At 44.4% G+C, this 24987-nt stretch overlaps 1 protein-coding gene across 1 annotated transcript in view; it reads left to right on the top strand.

Moving 5' to 3' along the window:
- Positions 1–24987, top strand: part of LOC144180038 (neural cell adhesion molecule 1-like) — a 189808-nt gene that overhangs the window by 87123 nt on the left and 77698 nt on the right. The window contains exons 5-11 of the mRNA XM_077708445.1: positions 7827–8135; positions 10618–10872; positions 16452–16742; positions 17867–18205; positions 19770–19895; positions 21480–21507; positions 22360–22448. Of these exons, the coding sequence (XP_077564571.1) occupies positions 7827–8135; positions 10618–10872; positions 16452–16742; positions 17867–18205; positions 19770–19895; positions 21480–21507; positions 22360–22448 (1437 nt within the window). The remainder of the gene's footprint in view (positions 1–7826; positions 8136–10617; positions 10873–16451; positions 16743–17866; positions 18206–19769; positions 19896–21479; positions 21508–22359; positions 22449–24987) is intronic.

Here is a 24987-nt window from a genome sequence, read left to right as displayed (position 1 = left end):
TTTTATCGAGATTTTTTATCTTCATCTACTTACACATTTTTAATGCTGTGAACACTAGTGCATCATTATATCATGCCATTTACTTTTAACCTGGAGATACCAAGTCGGTATTCATTTTAGGTACCCTGAATTCATCTTAATCTACCTTTTTCGAAATTTATCAATCTTTAGTGTGAATCACTAATCAATAAAAATTACGATGGGGACCATTTTTTATCCATTATACAACGCTTTTGTGCATGGCATCGCTTCTCTTTTTTCTGGTTCATTTGTTTAATTATATCATTCTTGCAGACGTGGGGTGATACGGGGTTAACTTTCCAACGAGACATATAAGGCTTTCGCGTTATAAATTTGCGCTCGTGCAAGGAAGGAACCCAATTCCAGAACACCCTATGGGGCGATGTAAATGAGGCTAGAACAATAGCTACAAAATAGCAATGCAATGCTGGGAATTTTGTCACTTTGGACCGCTGTGTTTAGGAGCCCATTATAGCGTTTGGGTGGCCTCTTAACAGACAGAACGGAACGCGGAGGCGAACATGAGAAACTTCGAATCCTTAGGTCAGCGAAGAATGCACGATGGTGATTGAGGACACGACCATGAAAACGAAGCAAAGCCGAGCGGAGACATTTAAATGAAAGTAAAGGAACAGAGAACGGCGAAATATTTCTGTAGCGCCCGCTCGTCATGAAATCCGCTTCATTGGGCAGTAGTGCGCTGAACGCCACCACTGGTACTGCGATGGGAAACAGAGCACTAAATGAGTGAGGTATGCCGGTGGCGCTTAGGAGAAGGCAGATAGGTGGTTCCTAAAGACACACGCACGCGTGTCTTTCAAAATACGTGCCTCAGTGTATCTGAAAACCAAGAACACCTGAACAGCTCTGAAGAAATTTCGCATAAGGTCTTGTCGTAGTCGTCGGCGTTTTTTTTATCTTGTTTTGCTTACTGCGAATCCGCAAGTTGTTTCGTGGATGGGTATTTGAAATATCATCTGTGCTCTTTCTTGTCACTAGAGTTGAGGAAGTGGCCAATGCAGTGACACTCCAGGAAAAAGGGGTGTTGTAGTTTCTTTGTCGAGGGTGAAACAGGAATGTATCATATATTGCTCCCTAAGAGGTGGAAAGTTTCGCCCTTAAGGAGGGAGGACCGCCTTTCCCCCCTTGGAGTAGATGAAGATTCCCGCTTTCGTGAGCTAATGGAAAAGCGCTCGTCCCTTAAATCAGCCATGAAGACAAAATAAAAGTTTAGTTTATTAGAAAGGCTGCTTAGTCCTGATAACAATGATTACAATATCATCGCAATCTTCGAAAAAATAACGGAGATATTAAAGAAAACGTTTGAAGCAGTCGCGACCCCCTAGCCAATTTCCCGCAACTTTTCTATGACATCACGGAACCTTGTATGTGCGATTGGCGGCCGCCTAACTGACCTGTCGCGGCGACACATGACTGGACGTCTGTAATGGGGCCTCTAGTTCCATTTGACCGCATTACTTGAATGCTAACGTGCAGTTAACGCACTGAAAATTATGTTTTATTGTTGGCCCGTATCGTCATTCTTGCTCATAACACGTCACTGTGGTTCAAAATTTTAAAGTTTTTAAATACTTCTTGCTGTTTTTCGTTAACGAACGTCTTTTGCGGCTGTAATGGAGCTGAGTGAGATACTGAATCCTAGTTCTTTCAAATTACACTAAGTTGCATTTTCGCTTCATGGCTCCTTTAAAGCAGTATGGCTGTGCTACCCGAGCAAGGCGTGTTACGCAAGAAAGGCCTAGCGAGTTGATGGGTTGTATGATCGAGGAAGCGCAATTAGGTAGGTTGCTGTGGCTGTGTGCGGTTACAATGCGCTAGAACAACAAAGACAATATATTCCGAGCACCAGAGCAGCGGTTAGCAAGGCATGACGCTATCCATATGCGTCTCCGGAGGCACTCCACCCTCTTGTTTAGTGTGAATCCGCCGCCGTTAATAGAGCAGATGTCACGATTGCATTCACAATATTGCTTCTTGTTTCCGCAGGCTTGTAACCATGCCGTTCCGCGACACAAGAGGTCGTGACCACACAATGCGGCCGTTTGAGAACCACTAGTTGGTGTTAGTCCCCTCACATTCCTACAACCGCGGCATCGACACGCAACCCGTTTGCATTCGCGCATCTCAGAGCCAAGGCGGCGCAGGTGGCGCTAAAAACGGATCCTTCACATCCGTCGGAGCGAGGACGTCACTACTCAATAGAATGCACAGATGACATCGCTCGCCATAGATAAGCAAACTCGAGGTAAAGCGATCGTAAATCTTTAAAAATGGCCGGTAGATGACAATAAAAAAGGGGAGGGGGGCGTGGAGCAGCAGGTACTAGGAATCATTATCAGAGGGCGCTTACATCATGGCGTTTCCGCTATGCCTAACGTAGGCAACATTAGAGAGGCCACACACTGGTGGGCACAAATCGGGAAGAAACAGCATGACACAGCAACATACACTTCACTGAAGGCATTCTCAACGCACAACATAATAGAACACTTTTCACATGTCTATAACATTCACGTGATTACAAGCGCACAACTGTTATTTCGTGAATTTGACCAGTGTAAGTGCTAGTTTTTATTAGTTTAAAGTTTCGTTACAAGCAGTAGAATAGCTAAAAGATCCAAAAACATTGGCTGGCGATTACGATGCTCCCTAATACAATATTTGGGCGCAGCTGTCTAGCTGTATTGACGGCAAAATATGCTGAGGCAAAGAACTTCACACCCACATATTTGTACGGTTGCAGGAGACTTGTGTTTGCAGTGGCTGACGAAGCGCATGCACCGGTTGCCTCGCTCATTTTGCAGACCTCACTCGGGGTTGTGGCGTCGGCGGTGCGGAGCCTCCGCTCTAGCAGCTCGTTTATGCGGTATTCACGCGACGGAGCCTTTCACCGGAGAAATTCGACGGAGGTCGTTACGTCACCGCAGGCCGACTTCCGCTCTGCGAACTCCTTCGCTCACATGGAGGATGCAACTCTCGGATGGATATCACTGTTTGCAATCGTCTATCTCTAAAGCAGAGCTGCCGGACCACCACCGTCTCCGCGACGGCGGCAATTTCAGCTAAAGCCCCAAGTACTGATCTTGTCAGCTGGCCAAAAATTGGCTGTGGACGCTATGCAAACTCTTCCGCGGGTAGAAAACGGTGCGCGACGCGCGAAGCAGTGGATGGGGACACGTGCAATAGGATCAGCCGGCCGATCCGCCTACAGGCCCACATACAGATGTTAGGCTTAACACTGCGGCGAATATTCGATTGCTGCCCGCGCAAGCGTCGCAGATGACGATTTTTATTGCCATGTCCTATTACATCATTTCCCTCTTGCTCGTATGTGAGCTTTGTTTGAGCTTTTGGGGAGCGATAACAAGCTATCGCTCGAGCTACCTGCGCCTGCCTGCGCCACTTCGCGGCCGCGGCCACTAGTCGCCCAGCGACCGTGCTGGTGGTATACGCGGCCCTCTCAGTGCGCCTCTCGTGTGCAGGGCGAATTTTCGAGTCCAGTGTAAGAAAAAGCAATAAAAATAGAGTGCGTGTAACCACTCGATAACTTTATTTGCGGCCAGCTGCCTCACGACCAGACGCAATCCCGCCGCCTCCGCCGCCAAGCGTCGGATCATTTGTAGCTCGCGAGCAAAAGCTTCGACCTCCGATCGGAGCAGTGCGCCGGAGAGAAACTGTGACGTAAGGGTCACGTGTCGCGCACTCCTAGAAGCCACACGGCGGATTTCTCCGTCGTGTGAATACCCCTTTAGCTGCAGCGGCTGACAAAGCACACGAACGGTTGCCTCACTCGCAGTTCAGCACTCACTCCTAATGGCTGCAGAGCGCTGAGGCCACACTCACTGGTGGGTTCTCTCGACTGCAGCTATGGTGAGCCTCTGCGTCGGCGGCGCGAAGTGCGTCCCATAAAGAAAGCGCGAATTGCGTCTTAGGAAGCGAGCGCATATCATGGTTACGGCCACCCCCTCACGTTACGGTCACCCCCTCACAAGGGAGGGGGGGGGGGGGGTAACAGCATCGAGGATGGCAGGTCTTTTACCATGGCATTATTCGGGCCGGTTTTGTGAATTTCTTGCCTTGAAGGCGGCCTAAGCCCACAAAGAACGTGTTTGAAGCTTGGAGGTGGTATTCAAAAGGGGTGAACATAATAAATAGGAGCACATTGCTCCTGTCCCGACTACGTTTCCTTTCTTACTAAACGACACAAGCTTTGTGAGACAGCAAATGGGAATAAAAATCAAAGTTCATTTTTTCAGCGAAAGGTCGACTGGAAGCTTTCTCCTATGCAACCTGAGTCAAAGTCAAAGTACAAAATCTAGTCTGCTTAGACCATGTCGGACGTGTGCAACGTGGGCTCCATAACGCGGAGGATCCAGGCTCCATTCCGACCACAGGAACCGTTTTTTTCTTAAGGCGCTCGATGGGACTTCGCTTATCATCATCATGGTTTGGTGAGACCCATTGGGAGAGTTGGCTTTTTTGAGTGCGTTTTCGCGCGACATCGAACGTCCTCAGGCAGCCAGAAAAAAAACTTCGCTTCAAAATACCATTCCCGGCAAGTGCTTGCACTATATTATGTGTGAAATTGGTACGAATGGAAATTTCTCACGCATCACTCTCTTTTTTTTTGCGTATTATAAAGACACAATTTCTTTCACTGGTCTCCACGTGGTATCGTTTCAATATAAATTTACCTTCCCTCTTGGTATATGCGTCGTTTCCGAGCAAGGTAAAATACCTAGAATCGCAATGACTACCCACTTTACTAACTTGTTGCCGCACGAATGTACGGTATAGGTTAGTTTAGTTTAAATGATAAGCACACGTTCCGGAATTGTCACTTGTCTTGGGCTTTGTTGCTGGACGCTTCTGCGGTTCATTTGCTTGAGTTTTTAAGCCATTTTTAGGGGACGGATACTATCGGTCTCAGAAGAATGCTTCAAGCGAATGGTCCTCAATCAGGACTGGTATGAATATACTGCTGAAAACTTGCCAACTAAAAGTTTTGACGGCAGCGTTTTACCTGAAAACACTAATTAACGCAAAAAAAAGTTGCGAATTTTTAGGATAAAACCAAAGTAGACACCAGCCAGCAGTGCTCAGTTATTAAAAGAAAAAAGACACTCCATGCTTCATGGCAGTCTAAAACTGTTCCCACAGAGCTGAGAAGGTCGAAACGCGAATAAAAAAATTTAAAAAACTCACACTAACCCGCAACACGTGAAGAGAGCGAGGCTGTACGCTACCGTCACGGCCATCTTGATGGTTTCAGTCTACAATAGCAGCTTATTTCCTTCTTTGCTGCAGCAATGACCTTTACTCCATCATTGTTGCCATACGTGTGAGCTTCCTTCATTTTTTTTTGGAAGTGATAATCATTGGACAACACCTTGGAGGGGCGGGCGCTATAATGCGTCTTTCTTGTTTCGAGCAAGTGCTTCCACGACTACGGCGAATGTTGGATTCGTTCTTTTTCTGAGCAAGTGTTCCCACGAGTGCGGCTAACTGTGGAGGATTTCTTTGCAAATCTTGACCAATCTCCCTAAGTGTGTATGCTTGGCTTTGAAAACGTGCGCAGGGGACGTTGGCAGGTCATCGGGAGGCACACACCCATGAGCGCTAGGTATTTTCTTGGTTTCGTAACTAAGGGTCGGTCGCAGCGATGCTCGTGTTGACGGGGGCGCGCTCGGCAGTTTTTTGGTATGTTTAACTGTGGACACAAACTATTACGATTTGCTAAAGAGGTTCACTCTTAAAAAACGTGTGCACATGTCTGCAGCCCCAGTTGCAAGAGTATACGTTTCAAACTATTGCTCCGCTGCACACCTTAGCAATGGAGTTTGGCGGTTTTGTGCATAAAAGGCTGATCCAGAGCACCCAATTTAACCTGTTCAACATTACCGCGTTTCATTGCTTCTTTATTTGATGGCTCTGTCGACATACGTTCGGCTCGTGGAAATAAGGTGGCAACTGAAAAACTTACCTTACGGACTAGGTTTGTGTAAAACTGCATACACAGCCGTTATGAGTTCCCGTATTTACCCAAGTGGACACCTATCTGCTTGCACACATTGTGTAACCGTCGGCCGGATCTCTGCAGATCTTTGTTGGTTATCTGCAAATACCGATTGAAAGGTTTAAGTATATAGGTGACTTGCGAGCAGTAAACGAACCGTTGTACGTGTGTCCCTCTCTTCTGTGTAAATCGGCATTTTAACACTGTCGATCACTTTTTTTTCACTTCGGTATCGTTCCAAGAATATACCTGACTCTTTATATGTGATTCTGTTAAAGCAATGTCAATGTTTATTCTTCTCACATCGGATGTTCTCAGGACCTTTTCTGGACGAGAGCGGAAATCTGGTCCAGTTGGTTCGACTTCATTTCTAACACCGCAAAAATACGGGACGAGACGCAAAAACACTTGAGATCAGCGTTGGTTCCTTGTGTTCTTCTGTATCGTCCAGTGTTTTTAGTGTGTTAGAAATGTTTTCAAGGCATGGTCACTCAAGAAAAAAAGGTCCATTCGTGTATCCATTGCAGTAGCACATAAACAACATCAATTGAATGTCCCGGCTTTCAATAGAGCAAACATTGACACAACTCCCAATCAACCCACCATACCGGCCACTCCTCTTCCGGTTTACGGACTGCACAGAGCCGACCTTCCGAGGGCTGCAGGAGGAATCAGTGTTCTGTAGACAGAAGGATAACCCGAGTACGCCGGCAGTTCATGTGTGCAGTAGGTAGCACTGAAAGTACGAAAAAACAAGTCATCTGAGCGAAGGACACTTCGGGGCTTTCGTCCGTCAAGACCTGGAAATGGGACGCGCTCGCTGACGAGAGTAGGGCAAACAAAAATGGCCGATCTAATCTGAATCACACGGTGCAGTGTACGGACGTTTCGTCAGTTCAAGACTGTACGTAAGCGCCAGTATTTGGAAGGTTGTCGGCGTTCATGGAGAACGTTGTACTGTAGAGAAAATAGGTTTTCTTTGCACCTGAATACGGAAACGGTGTTCAAGGTTTTCTCCAATACACACTGCCCCCATTTGAGGGTAGACATGTGTATTTAGCTCTTGTGTGCTGCCGGTTATGACTTACGGCGCAGAATTATGGGCCTTACTAAACACTTTGAAAGAGAATTTTGGAATACTCAAACAGCCATGTAAAAAAAGATTCTGGGGATTATACTTACAGGTCGTAAATCAGCTGCACGCGTCAGGGAACGCGAACATTCTTCAGTGGAAAACGTCCTAGTTCAAATTAAGCGAAAAAAATGCGGTTGGGCCGGTCGATCATACTTGAGTGGAAAACACCTTAGTTCAAATTAAAAAAAAAATTGCGGTTTGGCTGGGCATGCCAAACAACATGTATGCCATCCGTTTACTAGAATGGCTACCACGGGATGGTAAACAAGGTGAGGGAAAGACTTAGAATTCGATAGAGAGAGGACATACCAAAGTTGGAAGGCAAATAATGGAGACGAAAGACACACGATGTGAATGTCTGAAATATTTCGGGGGAGGTTTTTTTCCTGGAATGGACATAGACAGGATGATGATGATGCTGGTGGTGAACCAATGCCTGCTAACCATGCTTGCAATATTTATTGGTTTCTTGAGCAAATTCGGGAGGCTAATAGAGACACCCTCAAGAACCACGCGTTTTGTATTCTTTCTTGCATCTGCATGTATCCTTCGGTCGTTGAGCCCCTCATTCTTTGGGAGAGACGCTTCGCCTGGTGAAGAAAAGTTGTCATTTTGCCTTTCCGCCCTTTGCAGTGAAGCCGACGGGCGTGAAGGTGTTTCTGCCCTCGGCCTCTACGAACAGGGCTGGACTCGTGGCGGGGGAAGTGGCCGAGGCACGCTGTGTGGCCCGGGGAGCACGGCCATTGGCTCAGGTCGCGTGGTTCAAAGGCGGCCAGAGGCTTCAGCACGAACGAATGGTGTGTCGTGAAGCTGGATCAATGCTGAGTGCCGCCAGCTTTGTGGTGCGCACCCAAGATCACGGTGCCCAACTCACATGCCGCGCCGACAACCCCAGCCTTCCAGGAAGTGAGATCAGTGACACAGTCCAGCTGAACGTTCAATGTGAGTGACAATCACCTTGCCTTTTCGCCCTTGTGCCTTTTCCTACACTGTACGCGCGTTTAATGCAATAATTGCTCAAGCTTGCGGTTCTTTGTAAAAATATTCTCCAGCGGAGCGCGATTTCACAGGATGGGTGAGCGTGGGCGCTTCATTACCTATATTGCTCATCGGAGGTTGTCTCCGTGCCGGTGTTGGTAGCTCCGACAGTAACCGTGAACTCTATCCCCACTATGTATTCTTCAGTTCAACGAATGCAAAAAAGACATTGGAGCCCAGCATCAATGTTACTCCAATTATCCCCACACCTAAACAATGTTTGCAGCGTTTAGGGCCGTACTTCCTTTCCTTAATTTATCTTACCAATGCGTAGCATTCTTTGCCGTACGCCCCCATAGGCAGGACAGTGTAACGCCCTTCATTGCTACGAACATGCGGATTTGGCGGAAGCAACACCTTTATTACTTATAAAAGCTTAAATAGATATTTTCTGTTGGACAGAATTTTGAAAACTTCAGAATTAGGAAAATTGAGAAAATAAACTTTTTAACCAAAAAGAGCCGACAAAAGCAAAAATACGCAGCTCATACATGTCCTCTTAAAACCGAAGAATTGAAGAATAAAGTCCGCAGAAAAACGTTCCAAATTCAAATAAGAAATTGGCGAAAATGGCGAAGCGTATAACGCCCTGCATTTCCGCAATAACACGGACATTGCAAAAGAAGCATTCTCAATTGTATTAATAGCGAAAGTGGAGGTAATTAGGTAGAACGAAGTTTGAAGAACCAGCAATAAAAAGAACAAATATAATTTTCACTAAATTAATCTGACAAAGTAAACTATGCATTTGATACGCCTCCCCCCAAAAAAAACCACAAGGCTAATAAAAAAATGTGTAAAGGAAAGTTGGAAATACGAACAGAATAGCGGAAACGAATCAGCTATAAAGAACGCCTTGCGTCTCAAGAAACATATTTAGCGACGTAAAGGCCCTTCATCGCTATAATGGTACAAAGTTACGTCATTGTCGAAAGCAAACAAAAGAAAACTTAAAATTAATAAAATAATCCCACGTGTTCCTCTACTCATAGCCATACTTGACTGTAAAAAACTGACATTCTAGAAGAGCGGCATAAGAATGACACTTATTCTTCGCTAATCCTCTGAAATTCTGCAGATTTATTATTACCGGATGTATATATGTACCTCGGATGGCGAAAGCCGCTATGCGGGCATGACTGTGGCGCTACGCCCTAAGTGCAAGTTTACTGGCGCCGGGAAAACTCCGTCATAACAGTAAGAAAAAGGACGCGGTGCTTTTCATACGTTCTTCGGAAGAAAAGAAGTTTGACAACAGCACGCACACCGTTATTGCAGGCTAAGCTTCGTCGCACACCCGTTCTATGGTGGCCACATTGAAGAAATGTGCTGTGCTTCATTAGCGCGGAGACTGGTATGGTAACACAGCTAGGGCCATCACCCTCGTGCTGGAGAAGCGGCGGCTGTGTCCGGAGGGATCGACCACCGCTACATGCGTGTCGCCCTGTTTATAAATATAGCTGTCGTTTCAGTCTCATTGCGTGCAGGCATGTCATTTATCAAGGAGTGTAAGTAGATAGCATGGTGTAAAATGGATAGTCTATGTATGTTGACACTGTTTGTGAATTAGGGGCACAAGTTGCGGTTCAGATGCTTCATATTTTTGATGGGTCCAACAAAACGAGCTACGTTTTATAGTAACCGTATTCACGTTTTTGACAGGATGGCGTTGTGTTCAACTTACCATTGGGATCGAGGTGACGTCATGTTTTTTAGTGTTGAAAATTTTTAGAGTTAACGCGTAAGCCTTATTTGGCGACTATACTACAGGCCCCACGATCAATGCGCAGCATTTGCTCGTAAAAAGTAATTGGCCTGGTTATCACATGTAATCTGTCATGGTGTAACTGCAGACCAATGTTCAAATAACAATAAAAAGTACACTACTGAATAATAAAACAAAGTTTCGAAGAAAGCTATCTATCTTAGACACCCTGTAGGAAGACGAAGACAAAAAATGCTCTTCGTAATGCGTAGGTGTTCCAACGCCAGTGCTCTTCATTTTGAATTTGTTTCCATCGACGAGTTACCTTTTTATACTGGATTAGATATCTTAACTTCGCAATTTGTGCCTTTTGTGCACTGGTACGGCGTTGCTTGTTTAACACATATTTATTTTTCTGTGTTTTGTTTTGCGCTTTCAGGTTTGCTGTTATATTTGTTTACGTCGTGTAAGGGCGCCGTGCAAGATAGATGATTTTGATTAGTTGATACACTGTCTTCTTTCTCAATTTTTGGTTTTTTATTTCCTATGGCCAATTACCCCCACTTACTCCATTATAGCGAATACTTGGGTTTTTTAAGCTATTTCCCAAGATACAATGGGTAAGCCTCTTGAACGTTCTAATAATGATTGTCGCTTTCACCTTGTTTCCCTATCATGCAGATCCACCGCAGTTGTCGCTGACAGCGTCAGAAAGACGTCCTCACGAGGGGGATAACGTCACGCTGCGCTGCGATTCCAATGCCAATCCAGATGTTAGCGCCATCTGGTGGCGCCGGGACGGACACCTACTGGACTGGCGGAAAGACGTATTGAGCTTGGAGCATGTTACAAGAGCACATGCCGGCCTGTATGAGTGCCTTGCATCCAACAGCCTAGGGGAAGGATTCAGCAACCAGATTCGCCTCTCTGTGCTTTGTAAGGGCTCTTTGACAACGCTTCCTATAATCTGCTACGCTACACACGTGTTGGGATATCTGTCAAAAGAAGACGTAATGTCGCATTGATAATGGCCGACTACTAATAATACCAAATTTCAATAGGAGGTGGGGGGGGGGGGTTGTAAGCAATATTTTAGACTTGTCCTTTCCTTAAAGGGACAGACAACCAATTTTTGTTCAGTATATGTTCTCTAGCTGATCTGGAAGCCGGCGCTGTATATAGGGGGGTTAGCACAAGCAATTTATAAACCAATTGGCGTCAAAACCTTTATTTGGGCACTAACCTTTCGGAGATCAGAAAGGTGGTGGTTCGTAGCGTACAATTAGATACTACATTATGTGTCCTGGTCACGTGATCTGTAAACCTCGCCGCAAGTGAGACTGCTGAAAAAATTATTCACTTATTTGAAACCATTTTACCCGAAGTACGTGTATAGCTTTAATCTTTATATGCATTTTGAAACGTTCTTTTACAAATTCAAAAGTCGCTCCACCCGCCGCCTCTGGGTTGCTCTCGGTATGGGTAAATCAACGTCCATGCCCAGATTCAATGGCAGCGTTCAGTAAACAGACCCAGGGAAGAAGCTTCCTGCTTGTGTTGTACGTTGTTTGGTGGCTCGGCTTGAGTCACGGGTATTGCTTCTGCCGAATTATTCGTTTTCAGTTGCCAGAAACGCCAACGGCTGCTTAAGAAAAAAACGCACCCGCGGAGAATGAAACAGTGACGCCCACAATATGAAGCCACCATTCTAACGCTGATCTATCCCAACGGATGGCGCCTGCGTGTGAAAAATAGCTCGCTGGTTCTAGTGATACAAAAGACACATAAAGGAATAAGAACGCTCGAAATTCGCAATTTTTCGAGTTGAGGACCAGTTCTTAAATACCGTTTTTCTTCTCGCATACAGACAAAAGTATGTTACTTTTGTGTGTATGCCATCATCGCCAGCAATATTTTTGAGAGGGCACCTACGGCTCGTATATCAAAAATTTCGAATGAAAAATTTCTAGGGTCCTATCAGCAAACCCATTTCGCGTTAAGGCGTTCTATTGGATGCCTTTTCGTTTGAGATAGAGAACATATACTCAATAAAAATTGGTTGTCTGCCCCTTTAAAGGAAAACAATAGCGTGTTTGTGGAAATACGATTTGAGGCTGCAGTTGACAGGTAAATTTATTTAGTTCATATTGAAGCTTGTCGACGGAAATATATAACTAAAGTTCATTCGCCAACTACCAAAGCGGTGTCACGATGTTGTGCCTTGTTTTGAAGCTAACTGAGCTTCCAAAGTAGCGATTTTAACCGATTAGGTGGTTCATACCGACTTTTATGTGCAAAAACCATGTTCAATAATTCGGCTATGTTCTGCTCTGCAGTTAGTCTAAAAGGAACATTCTGGCGTCGCCTTTATGAGGTCGTATTTTCCCTTCGAAGCCTTTTTTAGCGGCCCTTCTAAAAGCATTCTTGCCCTACAGAAGAGAATCAAAGAGAATATTTTTCGAAAACGACAAAAAATATTGGACGACTCATACGCATAAATACTGTTGCCGCAAAGAACAATGGGCACACTTGAAGAAAATTTGCAATTTCTTCGAAAGAGAAGCGGGCCTCTTCGTTACAAGTACATGTTAAATTGGACTAGCCACAAAGTATTGAAACAAAGCTTTAAAAAGACAAAGAAATTCAACATGAAATGCCACAATGAGCATACGAAGTGGCCCAGAGCTGATATAAGCTCAACCAGAAATAGAAAAAACCATGAGAATTCGCGTAGCCGGCTCGAGTCAGCCTGTTGAATAGATGGGCATAGCGTATCCAGAAATACTTATTCTTGACGTGCACTGGCACGTTGATCCCGCTGTTTCTGCAACTGGCTTTGTCTTACCGCTCGGCGGTTGGTGCCGCTTCGGAAGTGACCCTGTTTTTAGTTTATTTTAATTCACCGTGCTACGTCTCGCCTCGCTTTCTCCGACGCTGTTTTCGTAACAATTGAGGTTCGTGAAAATGAGCTGATACTTGTATTATCATACGAATTCTTTCATCAAAAGTGATTTGCACTTTTTTTGTACAGGCATTTCTACTCGGTGAAGTAATTATTTATATCGCCTTTCTACGTTGCATCGGAGGGACAGCTTCCAAGATTTTTTTGCTACACGTTGTGCATACTAATCAGCCAACATCACCATTTCCCATTAAATGTAATTTCTCTCACGCTAAAGGAATAGCTGGGTGATTTGCCAATGTGTCATAGCCGACATCAACAAATTCAGTAGGGGGTGATAAAACAAAATTGGTACTTTCGAACACACTTAAAAGCGAGCTGTGCTTGCTTCGTCGAGGCTTTCATTGGAGAGAGGCCTGGAAACGCGGGCGGAGCGATGTGGAGAGGAAAAAAGATCGATGGGGAGAGCAAGTGCCAAGCATGCTTGCAGAAAGCTAGAAAAATTCTTGAATGAGACGTTTATAACGGTAAAGCTTTTCTAAACTAAATCTTGTGACAAGGTTTATACTTGTGAATATTGTTGACCAAGAAGAGAAAACATTACGCATATTTGAGGCAAGACATCAATATGTCAGGGCTATTTGGATTGTTATTTTTATTGCAAATACATGGCTGCCTGAATTTTGTGCTACAAAATAGAAAAAATACGCCTTGAAAAAATGCTTTCACCGCGATAAACGGAAAGCGCCATCGGATCCACCTCGTTACAGTCTTCGAGGTTTAAAAGGTTCCAGCAGATGGCGCGAGAAGTGGAACGACGCGACAATGAATCGGCGTGAACGGTAATCGATCTCCCGTTTTTCAGAATTACTCTGAAACCTACCCTTGCAATTAAGGCACGCGAGACAGCTGGACGGTCACCATAAGCGTTCGCGACGTTAAGTCTGTGAAGCTAGGCTAATCTTTTTGTTATGTGATCTTAGCTCAAAATCTTCGACGATTGCTTAGGAATATGGTACGCTATCCTGGCAAAAGAATACCAACGTTTGATACTTCAGTTTCACATTAAAACATTTTTACGCCCCAAAACGCCGCTCATTGAGAGGCTCTTCTGTAGCGGGAAGGGCCATGGTGCGTTTACTGAGTCTTCAAAGCTCTGAGTCCTCTAAGCGCCATCCTTGTCTGTCATACCAAGCAGATGTCGCACCGCTAGGAATAAATTTAGTAAACGTGGGAAATGGAGGCGAATAAATGTTATTTCCGCAGTTTAATGCCGCTGCTGTATGTGGCGCCACCCGCAACATCAAAACTCAGCTGGCAGGTTTTTTTTTTAAATTAGGCGCTCAGAGGTACGGGAAGGGCACCTATAGAGTAAGTTTATGCGCCCAGAGGGACACAGAATTAGATGGTAATTATCAATGTCGGTGCATTAATTAATTAAAATTGAATAATTAACTTCTTTTGGCTGGACTAAGCAGGCATGTTTTTATTGAAAAGTTGAACGGAATCGTGTTTCACGAAGTTTCATCTGGCAGAATACTTCTGGTGCAGCCGTACTCCGAGATATCAAGCTGCGAAGTTTAATTGCCGTTCGCGTGATTACTCATGCTATACAGTGAAGACAAGAGCAAAGCTACTTTCTTTAGTTTTGTGCTTCGAAAGCGGTTCCTACTGCTGAAGATTTCGGTACTCCAGCCAAGACTGAAAGGGTTCCAGATATCACTTTTGCCTTTGCGTCCACCCTGTTGTAGAACTAAGCACCGTACACTGCAGGCACGTCACAAAAGGTAGGTGCTTTGCGCTGGTCCTCAGACTTGCATGCGTAATCATGCGAGCCGCAGTTAAACTTCGCAGCTCGATATCTCGGAGTACGGTTGCGCTAGAAGAATTATGCAAGTTGAAACTTTGCGGAAACACGATTCCGCCCAACTTTTTAAAACAAAGATGCCTGCTTACTGCAGCCACTAAAAAAGTAACTAATCAATTTTAGTAAATTAAGCCATGGACATTAATAGTTACCACCACATTCTGGGTCCACATGCGTGCATACTTCACTGTATAGGTGGCTTCAGGTACATCTAAGCGGCTAATTAAAAAAAAAGGGAACTGTCAACCTAACTGATCACCCTGTATACTGAGCGTACTTCACTGGGACATTACCTAAACCTCCGACGAAGCAACAGTGAAAGCAGGACAAATGACGAGCAACGTAGCTTTTAATTTTAGGTCACTTTAACATATGCTACATATCAATTGTGTTGAAATTTGTGAATTGATGTCTCTCTTGATTAAGGGAGCGGTGGTTGCCTCGGTTTATGCGCGTGCATACCTTTATGGGGTTTCAGTTCTAAGCTGTAGCACCAATATTACTATTTATTCGCATGGGTTGTAAGGAATTGAGTTTTTGAAAGACGATAGTCTTTCTTGGGCTACTTAAACCCAGAAATTTTAGTCTGTCTTTATGTCTGTATGTCTGTCCGTCTGTCTGTCTGTGACACGATTCAGCCACCCGGCCAAAGCAAAACAATGCCTGCGTAATAGTCTTATATAGTCACAGCTAAATCTACCCGTCTATGTCCGGTGTAATGTTCATACTTGTCAACATTGTTGAAGAAGAACAAGACATTATGCAAATATGAGACAATAAATCAATGCGGAAGTGATATTGGCAGTGTTCCTTTAGAAAAATTTTAACATGCTTGACTTTTGCGAAATTAAATACTTCATCAACTGCAGAAAAAGAATTCACTCCGCCGTCGCCTGCTGTCGCCCGCGCCACTACAGCTTCTGGCGCCATTTTAAGAAAGCAACCGGCAACAGTTACGCAAGGTTCCACTACATAGGTTCCACGTTCTGCTTGCAATGCACGTGCAGTAGGGAAACGCGGTTCTATAAACGTTGAAGTAGGGCGCCTCGTTTAACGCGCGTCTTCGCCGTACGGCAGCGTTCGCATCGAGACACCCGGTTTGGAACAGTGGAACGCGGGAAATTTTAAATGATTTAAGCAAACATTTGGCGTCTTTACCTTGGGAGGAACAACGCAAGAGGAACAACGTGAGGGGTGAGCGGTAAAGCGAAGGGAGGCATTTACTTCGCAAAAGCCGATAAAGACTATCGTCTTTTGACGGCATTTGCAACGAAAGGAGCAGATACGCGGCCAATTTTTTTTTATTTGCGATACGTAATTGCTTTGAATGCAATACTGTTTGTGCCTCCGGGTGAGAAAATTGTAAGTTGAGATAATTTCAGATTGATTTCTTGGGGCGTAAGTTAATGCTAGCTTAGGATTAAGTACTTTAACTGATTACGTAAATGCTTTATCACAGCTCGGGAATGAATTAACTTCGTAGTATTGATTTTGCGTAAGCGCGAGATTTGTGGAGTTTTTCGCAACCTGTATAATAGGGTAAAAATAAAAACTTCTCGATAATTCAGTGTTTGTTTCATGTACCCATGCGAACAACTTTCCAGTTGCTTGGAGAAGGGCTGCACCAAAAAAAAGTGAGTGTAATACGAAATTTTATAAGAAGGACTATGGGTACGTACTTCGCCGAAAACAAACGCAACAACGCGTTTTCAATTTTTACCATCTTTTCGGTGATCAACTGCGCAGATGCCCCTGAGTGCGTCACCGATGCGGGCCTGGTGGACGAGTACGCGGCTTCACCAGAGCTGCGAGTGGCGTGTGAAGTGCGAGCCAACCCGAGCGACGACCTGCACTTCGAGTGGATGGCGAACACAACGCGCCGCGTAGGCCGCATCAACAGTTTGTCCGTGAACGGCACTCGTGCCTTAGCTCGTGCCGTTGCTGGTAGAGAACTGGAGTACGGCCGGCTGCTCTGCTGGGCGTCGAACAGCATTGGCAAGCAGCGAGATCCATGCGTCTTCCACATCGTTCCTCCCGGTGGGTCCCTACTATGTCTCGGTGGGGCCATAAACCAAGCTTTATTGAAGTTAATCTCGGTGGGCATTGCGGCTCAACACGGAAGGCGCTCTGGTGTATGAAATGTTTTCATTTCAACGAATATCCGCTTTACCGTGTAAGAGTTCCCGTTGGTTAAGGTACAAGTTTATTTCAAATTAACTCTGCAACTATATGGTATCTTCAACGGACAGGATGAGTGTGGAACTTAAGCATAACACACTGGGCTTTTTGAAATGATTCATAGGGACGCCATAACTTTTTACCTGCTTTAGATTTCTACATATCTGCGCCTAGATCACAGCCCCTAATAGGTTCTAAATTATATGGAAGGCGGGGACTTCCAGAAAATGTAGACCTGCTGAGCAAGTTTATAGAATTATTCTGTTACTAAGGAAAACACTGGCACCACCTTTATTTTGGACAGAATGCTGACGTTTCAAAATAGTCATAAGAAACTGTTCTTGAAATTGGAGGTTAAATGTCTTTAGCTGTAGTGCCGCAATACTCCTTGGCTTTAACGTCGGTGGTTGAGCATATTGGCTTCACAAGTGAAAAAGAATTCGAGAAAAGCGAACAGAGGCGTGTTCCTAAAATAATAAAGGTAGATTTTGCAATTATGCTTTCTCGAAAATTGTAAAAATGTGCGATGACGAGTGTGAAAAAAGGTTTTGGCATAGGGATTGAGCGTTTGATGGGGTTTGGCAAAGGAAGTCAATACTTTTGTAACCGCCATTTTTACTTACAAAGAGAAGAATTTTTCACACAATCATGCCCTGCGAAGGCCACTCGTTAGGCGCCAGGAATCGTAGCCAGCCTCTGAAACACCATTTTACTTACGTTCTGTATTGTACCGTTTTGTTGGTATGTTCGCGTATTTACCATAACCACCATTAATAAAGTTTCCACAAATATGTGCAAATATAATCACTTGCTTTTACGGTATCAGAGGTACTTTTGCTACCTGTTCTGCAACTAAAACTACGGCACGCCGTCGTGCGTAGTATATTTGGCACGGTTTCAATTTTTTGTGTATTTCTGTCCCGTATGTTGCCTGTATTATAGTCTTCAATTACAAAAATATCCCATTGTCGTTTCTTCTCTAGCTCCCCCTGGAAGTCCATACAATTGCACAGTTACCCGACAGGACGGTGACAACATAGCCATGACGTGCACAGCAAGTTCCACGGGTGGGCTACCAGTGACATACTTTGCTGAGCTGCTCGCCTTCAGAGGTGCCTCTACTACTGTGCCACCGATCCCTGTGCACAACACGAGTGATGACCGGAGACCCCACTTCGGCTTCACTGGGTTACCTCGAGAGGGAGTTTTGCTGGTGCGCGTGTACGCTGCCAACTCGCAGGGCCGAAGTGGCGTCACAGAGTTGCGTTTCTCTGCCGGAGGCTTCAGGCTTCAGCATGAGCCCAAACCTTCGGGCACTATCGGTAAGCAGGGCTAGTGTTTGTGATAGAATGCGGTGAGAACTATATCTTCTGCCTGGATCGTCATGTCACCATGTCTGTGGCAGTGTCTATAAAACTGATATTAATAGTAGAATAGGGAAATTGGAAGAAGTTGAGACAGGCAGAACTTCGAACAAGGCTAATGAAGAAGGTTAAACTATTAGAAGGGGAGACGGTAAACAAAGAATTAACTTTCTAGAGTGTGTTCAGGCATTCTCGTTCTTTTACGGACGGCTAAGTGAAACGGCGCAACAGAATATATGTATGTATGTATGTATGTATGTATGTATGTATGTATGTATGTATGTATGTATGTATGTATGTATGTATGTATGTATGTATGTATGTGTGTATGTATGCATGTATGTATGTATGTATGTATGTAAGTATGTATGTATGTATGCATGTCTGTGTGAATGTATGTATGTATGTATGTATGTACTAAGTAATATGTATGCATGCATGCATATATGTATGTAGAAACAATGCAAGTTGGGGAAATACATTTATGTCGACGTTTCACCCAGGGGCCGCAAGTTATCACAAATGAAGCTGGGGTGATATATTTATGGAGCAGACACTGTAGACGCCATAAACACTGGCCCTGTTTTTGAAGCGCTGTGCTCAATGCTGCTTTTCAAAAATAAAAAAAATTTAAATTGCTTTCTCATAAGGATGTTCCCACAACCAGAAATCACTTGCGTGTATGTCTGTTGAGAAAACAAAGGAATAAAATTGATTACCTTCCTCAAGCAGACTTTTTATGGGTAACACTTGAAGAAATAAAGTACAATTTGAATATATGCGTGAATATTGGGAGCTCGTGACCTGACATCAAATTTAACACCGCCAATACTTAAAGACACCATACCTTATACGCAGTTGGATTCCTTATTTTGTGCTAATGCCTGAACTTCAGGAAAAACGGATGTTTGATTCGAAAGTTTTATAGAGGCTTAAAATAATTTCCGCATTCTTTGTTAATAACTCTCAATGGTGGTAATAAAAAGTTGTAAGCGTGGGGTTCTATGCAATGTTATTTACTGAAGGTCAGGGAGAATATTTGAAACACTCACAAACTGCTGGCAGTCATGAGGCTTATAACTTTCAGAAATGATGGCAACGGTTATAAATCTTAATAAGTAACACATTATTACGCAGTGTAAAAGATTGCAACGGTAGAGACACAGACGGTGAGCCTAAGGTTAACACGAGGCTACAGGTCGTCTATGAAACTTTTTTTCTTGGAGAATATCTCTATTTGCGTTTTGCTACTGCTAACTTATGGTCACTTCGTTGTATTGTCTTTCAGTATGCGGCATATCACCGTATGGCTTCATGGGGTCTCGTTTTTTTGTATTTAACAGGACCCAGTGTAAAAAAGGAACAAGAAAAAAAGCTTGAACAACGCAGAAGGTGAATCTGAAAGAAATTGATTAGAACCGTGATGTTTTATAAGTTTGAAATCCAACTAGGGCGAGACGGGTACGCATGCGGTATACCATTACGCTTAATAACTATGCGGGTCATGCTTGTGTACTTGCAGACTCCACCGCAGCGAGACTACCAGGACATATCCTCGGCTTTCTGATCACGGCAGTTATTCTTCTGACTTGCACTGTGGCCTGCCTAACGACGGTCAGGCATCGAAAACACACCGGAAAGCGGAAAGGTGCTAAATATTACAATTTTCTTTCGTAGACGAGTATTTTGGATTCTCAAGATTTGAAACGAGCCATTTTATGGTCGCCATCCGTGCTGAAGGCACATATGTATGAGAAAAAATGCTGGTAGAACCAAAGGGTACTGTCTTTCTATACTGCTGCAAAAAGAGATATCATAATATGCCATGACATTTTCACCAAAGCAGTGCTGCTCATTAAATGTAAAAGAACATATTTTAAGTTTTTGTATTTAATGACTAGGCAGTCCGAAAAAAAAGGGTTCGCCTCTTGATTCAAAAACAGGCAGTGCGCTTTTAAGCGAAAGGAATACCTAAATATTATCGCAGCTAGGAACTTATGTGTGGACACAAATAAGTGGAAGTTTTCTGAACAAAGCATAAAACGACCACCACTAATATTAACTAAAAACTACGCTGCTGAACGTTAGATTTTTCTGCCGTAAATCTTCAGCTCATTGATAAATCATTGCAGCGTGGACTGTTTCGGTGGAAAAATTGTCCTACTGGCCTGCATTGAGTCCTTTCCATACACCAGTACGCACGTACGTAGAAAAGAGATGCCCTGCTAATCAACACTGGCTGTTGATTTTAGCAGCGGGGCTGTTTAATTAAGCTTTGTCAGATCGTCAACAGAAAACGGTCATCTTAGGCGAAGTGGAGAGTGGAAAAATGCTAGGCAAAAAGTGTCACGCAAATGGGCGAGGACGGAAGCAGCCAACGAATGAGCGTTGGGAGGGCGCTCATCAACAACAAAAAAAACAAGGTGGTTAGAGTTGTCCCGGGAATCGAAGTGAAGACTTTCACGCCAAGAAAACGGCAGCCTAACCATTGCGCAACCCCCCAAACGCCAAGGGCGGTAGGGGGTTTGCAGCGGCGGGGAACAATAACATGTGCAGCCAATTCAAAAGAAAGGAAAGCCTCTCCGCAGTCAAAATCGAGCCTGGGTTCCTGATGTTATAAAACCGGCGCCTATACGATTGAGGCATTACCGAATTCTGGAGCTCAACATTTCCTTTAGGTTCACAACGCCGGCGTTGGCTTTAGATTTTAGCACCGCTGACATAGGCTTTTGCTTCGAAGTTTGGCAGTTTTGATTGTGGAATTTATGAGGGTGGATGGTAGGCTTTGATGTAACTCAGTTTTCATTAAAAAAAGCTTCAATTTGTAACCATCTCTTTCCTGTGAAAGAGGCAAACCTAACGAAAGCCAAGTTAAGGCTAGTGAACTACAACAACTCCACTGTTTCCTCTGTCTTCGAATTGCAATTGCGAAGATTGCCGTTTTTTTACACATACAGAATTTTGTTGCCAGTTGTGCGTTTTGATATGGACGTACCTCGAGTTAGCTTGTAAAAACGTTGAAGTCTGCGACAATTGTAATGCAAGCATCTTCCCATCTGATAACAAAAATTAACAATAAATGCCCAACAATACTTTCGGCTAAACAGTCATTTTACTATCCCGCCACAAACATTTAAATGTTTTAACTCAACTGCAACTTGCTTTAAGTCTGCAAATTTTTGTTGTCACGTGAATGCCTGTATTATGTAATGTGGTATATCTTTGGTTTCAGAACAAGCGGAATCTGTTGAACTTGAAAAGTAAGTGAACTGCACTCGCCTCGGAGATGACAGACAATTTATAAGTTTACTGAAATAATACTATGTAACTTCTGGAAAGAAAGCAAAGCAATAATGAATGAGCACTGACTCAAACGGATTTGTTCCTCCTTATGACAAACTATTTCAGCCAAAATGCAGAATATCTGTGTTCTTTTGCGTAGTGCAGGCGAATTTATTTGTCAATGATATCTTGATACCAATATTATGGGGACGTATATTACATACGAAAATTGGGATAGTTTGAGTGTGAATGAGTGGTCGCGGTGGAACTGCAAAATATAATATCTCACAGAGTCACCTGGAATTTGCGTTAGAGTCGAAACCATTTCTCTAATTTGATTGATTGTGGGGTTTAACGCGCCGACGCAACGCAGGCGATGAGGCGCGCCGTAGTGGAGGGCTCCGGATTAATTTTGACCACCTGGGGATCTTTAACGTGCGCCAAAATCTCGAACACACGGGCGTTTTTGCTTTTCGCCTCCATCAGAAAAGCGGCCGCCGCAGCCGGGAATCGAGCCCACGACCTCGTGCTCAGCAGCGCAACGCCTTAGCCACTGAGCCACCGCGGCGGGTCCATTTCTCTAATTTAAAGAAAGAACAAAATTGCGGTTGTATAATGTAAACTTGCTATTTCAGCGCACAGAAAAGCTCATTTTAGTCAGTGTTAAAGATAAATAATCGTGGTGAAATGACAAATAGAAATTTCGAGAATATTTTTTGCTTCCAAGATATAATGTGAACATAATTTCTACCGCAATAGTAGGTGACATTTTTCTACACAATACAAATAAAGTTAGATTCTAAAATATATTTGTCTGGCAAACTCTACAGGTGCCCTTCTCAAAAGAGCTTCAGTGAATGTGTCTCCAGTGACGTCTACCAGTCGCCAGACCTTATAACAAGCAAGTACGGCATGCCAGGCAAGTGGGTCTTCAGTCATACACCCTTAGCTCCGACAATGCACTTAGCGAGGCTTTAAAGAAACCTTCAAGGTGACTGCATTCGTAATATGAACAATACCACTGATATATTCACAACGAGTTTTCTCGAACCCAGGAAGTTATGCAGGTAGAACGCTCGAAAGCGCGGGTGTGTATTACTGTTTTATCTAAATTAACAGACTCCCAGTAGTGTATGAAGAGGAAACTTCGGTGCTCTGTACCTGTGAACGCCATCCGTTTCTTGAATCATGATCAGGGCCCTACTCTCATTAAAATCGAGGACGACAGTAAACAAACACAAAAGTAAGGGGTCGATGTTCTATATTCAAAATGCGCCAGGAAATAATTGCTCAAACAACGGCTATGCACTTGTCGTGCGGCGTTTGGGCGTGTATCTGTTCTGCGGGCATCGTCACGGCAACTACGAGTTTCTCTAAGGACCACTCATTGTTTTTTTTTTTGCGAGAGTTTGCCTTACGGCATAACAGTGATATATACAACATCACATTGGTTTTACGCAAAAACGTCCGCAGAGACCGGTACTGAGGGCCCCATATACACCGCTGTAGATGAGGGGGTCTCCCAGGATGGAGCCCTGTGCCCCGGAGGTGTTGCAGGCGAGAGGTTTGAAGGGCAGGGCAGGTCCATAGAAGGTGGCTCGTGTGGGCTTCGGACGCAGGGACCGTACAAAAGGGACAGGTGTCCGCAAACGGTGCGTGATAGCGGGCAGGCCAAGCGTGGGTCACTGCTGGGGATAAGGCCACCCCAAATCGAAGCCTCTGCAGCAGGACCTTCTCCCAGCGAGCGAGCCCACTGGAGAGGTCAGTTCCACGCGGTTGAAATAAAGCACGGGTGGCGGGGCGGAGCTTCTCCTGTTCCACCAGCAGTTCTTCTAGGGTGGACACCGGAAGAAGTGGTAGCGGCCGTGGGAGGTCTATACGGCGACAGGCGCAATCCGCCGCTATGTGGGCAAGAAGCATGTCACGACGAACCGACAAAACTCATTCCTTCGACGCTGGAAGAACCGATTTTGTCCAATTAAGCAAAGTGGCATAAGCGCATTTGCAGAGTTGGAACATTGATCAATTGGTCATTATAAATTACTTTTCCGTACACTTCGCAACAAAAAAGACGCTATAAAGCAAGAAAAGCTGCGCGCTCATGTATACACAGCACCGTGAATTTTATAGTTCGCAGGGCAGCGTGCTCGCTGGTTGACCTTTTGTCTCTATTTCTGTTGCCTTGGGTTCCATCTATGCCAGTGCGCCGCATATTAACTAAAAACAACAACAACAACAACAAAAAAACGCTGGTGCACCATGATTTCGGGGACCATAAAGATCCCCACGTGTTCTTAACAGAACAGCAGCACTCTTCTACGGCGTGCTTTATAGCCGAGGTGTACTTACGGCGTGTTAAGTTGATCTCGTCCGCTCAAAATATTCGCACAGGGCAATCCCCGTTAGAGACAAACATACGATCGGCGCTATGCCGCTGGTGAACGGGCACAAGAGCAACGACGCTCAGCCCTGAACTCACGCTGCTACGTACCTCAATGGATCCCGGCTTATTGCGCGTTGTATATTGTTGTAAATACAGGGTGATCAAAGCTGGGTCGACAGGCGTTTTTTAAATTAAGCGCTTCGACTGACGTGAATACCACCTCAACAGTGTGGTTATGCGCCCAGAGGGACGCAGTATGACGTAGTAATTATTGATGTTGGTGGCTTAAGTAACTAAAATTGAATAATTAACATTTAGCGGCTGCAGTAAGCAGGCATGTTTTTATTGAATAGTTGTGCGCAATGGTGCTTTCAGAAAGTTTCATTTGCAGAACTCTTCTGGCGCATCCGTACTCCGTGATATCGAACTGCGCAGTTTAATTGCCCTTCGCATGATTACGCGTGCTGGACTCCGAAGACCGGCCCAAGGCTCCTCTCGTTTGTTACGTGCGTGCTGTATACGGTGTTTAGTTTTACAACGGAATGGAGGCATAGGAAAAAAGTGCTAACTGGCACCCTTTCAGGCTCGGCTGGCGTTATCGCAATCTGCAGTACCCGGAACTGATATCGAAACACAGTACAATAGGGAGGAGCTTTGCGCCGGTCTTCAGTGTCCAGCATGCGTAATCATGCGAAAGGCAATTAAATTTCGCAGCTAGATATCTTGGGGCACGGATGCGCTAGATGAATTCTGCCAAATAAAACAACGTGGAAACACGATTCCGTTCAACTTTCCAATAGAAACATGTCTGGTTAGAGCAGCGACTGAAAAGTTATTCATTGAATTTTAGTTAATTAAGGCACTGGCGTCAATAATTATTACGTCATTCTGTGTCCCTCTCGGCGCGAAACCTCACTATTGAGGTGGTCTTCACCTAAATATAAGCAACTAATTAAAAAAAACCACCTGTCGACTAAATTTTGATCACCTTGCATACATATCCTTGCCACGTAACAATTATTTTTATGGGTAAACACTCCGAAGTCAAATTCTGTATGGTGTCTTAAAAGAATAC

The sequence above is a fragment of the Haemaphysalis longicornis genome, unplaced genomic scaffold (genome assembly GCF_048455015.1).
Source record: "Haemaphysalis longicornis isolate Haplotype H1 unplaced genomic scaffold, Haemaphysalis longicornis Haplotype H1 scaffold_4, whole genome shotgun sequence".
NCBI lineage: Eukaryota > Metazoa > Arthropoda > Arachnida > Ixodida > Ixodidae > Haemaphysalis > Haemaphysalis longicornis.
Note: the sequence above shows the minus strand (reverse complement) of the source record. Positions and strands in the feature narration are given on the sequence as shown.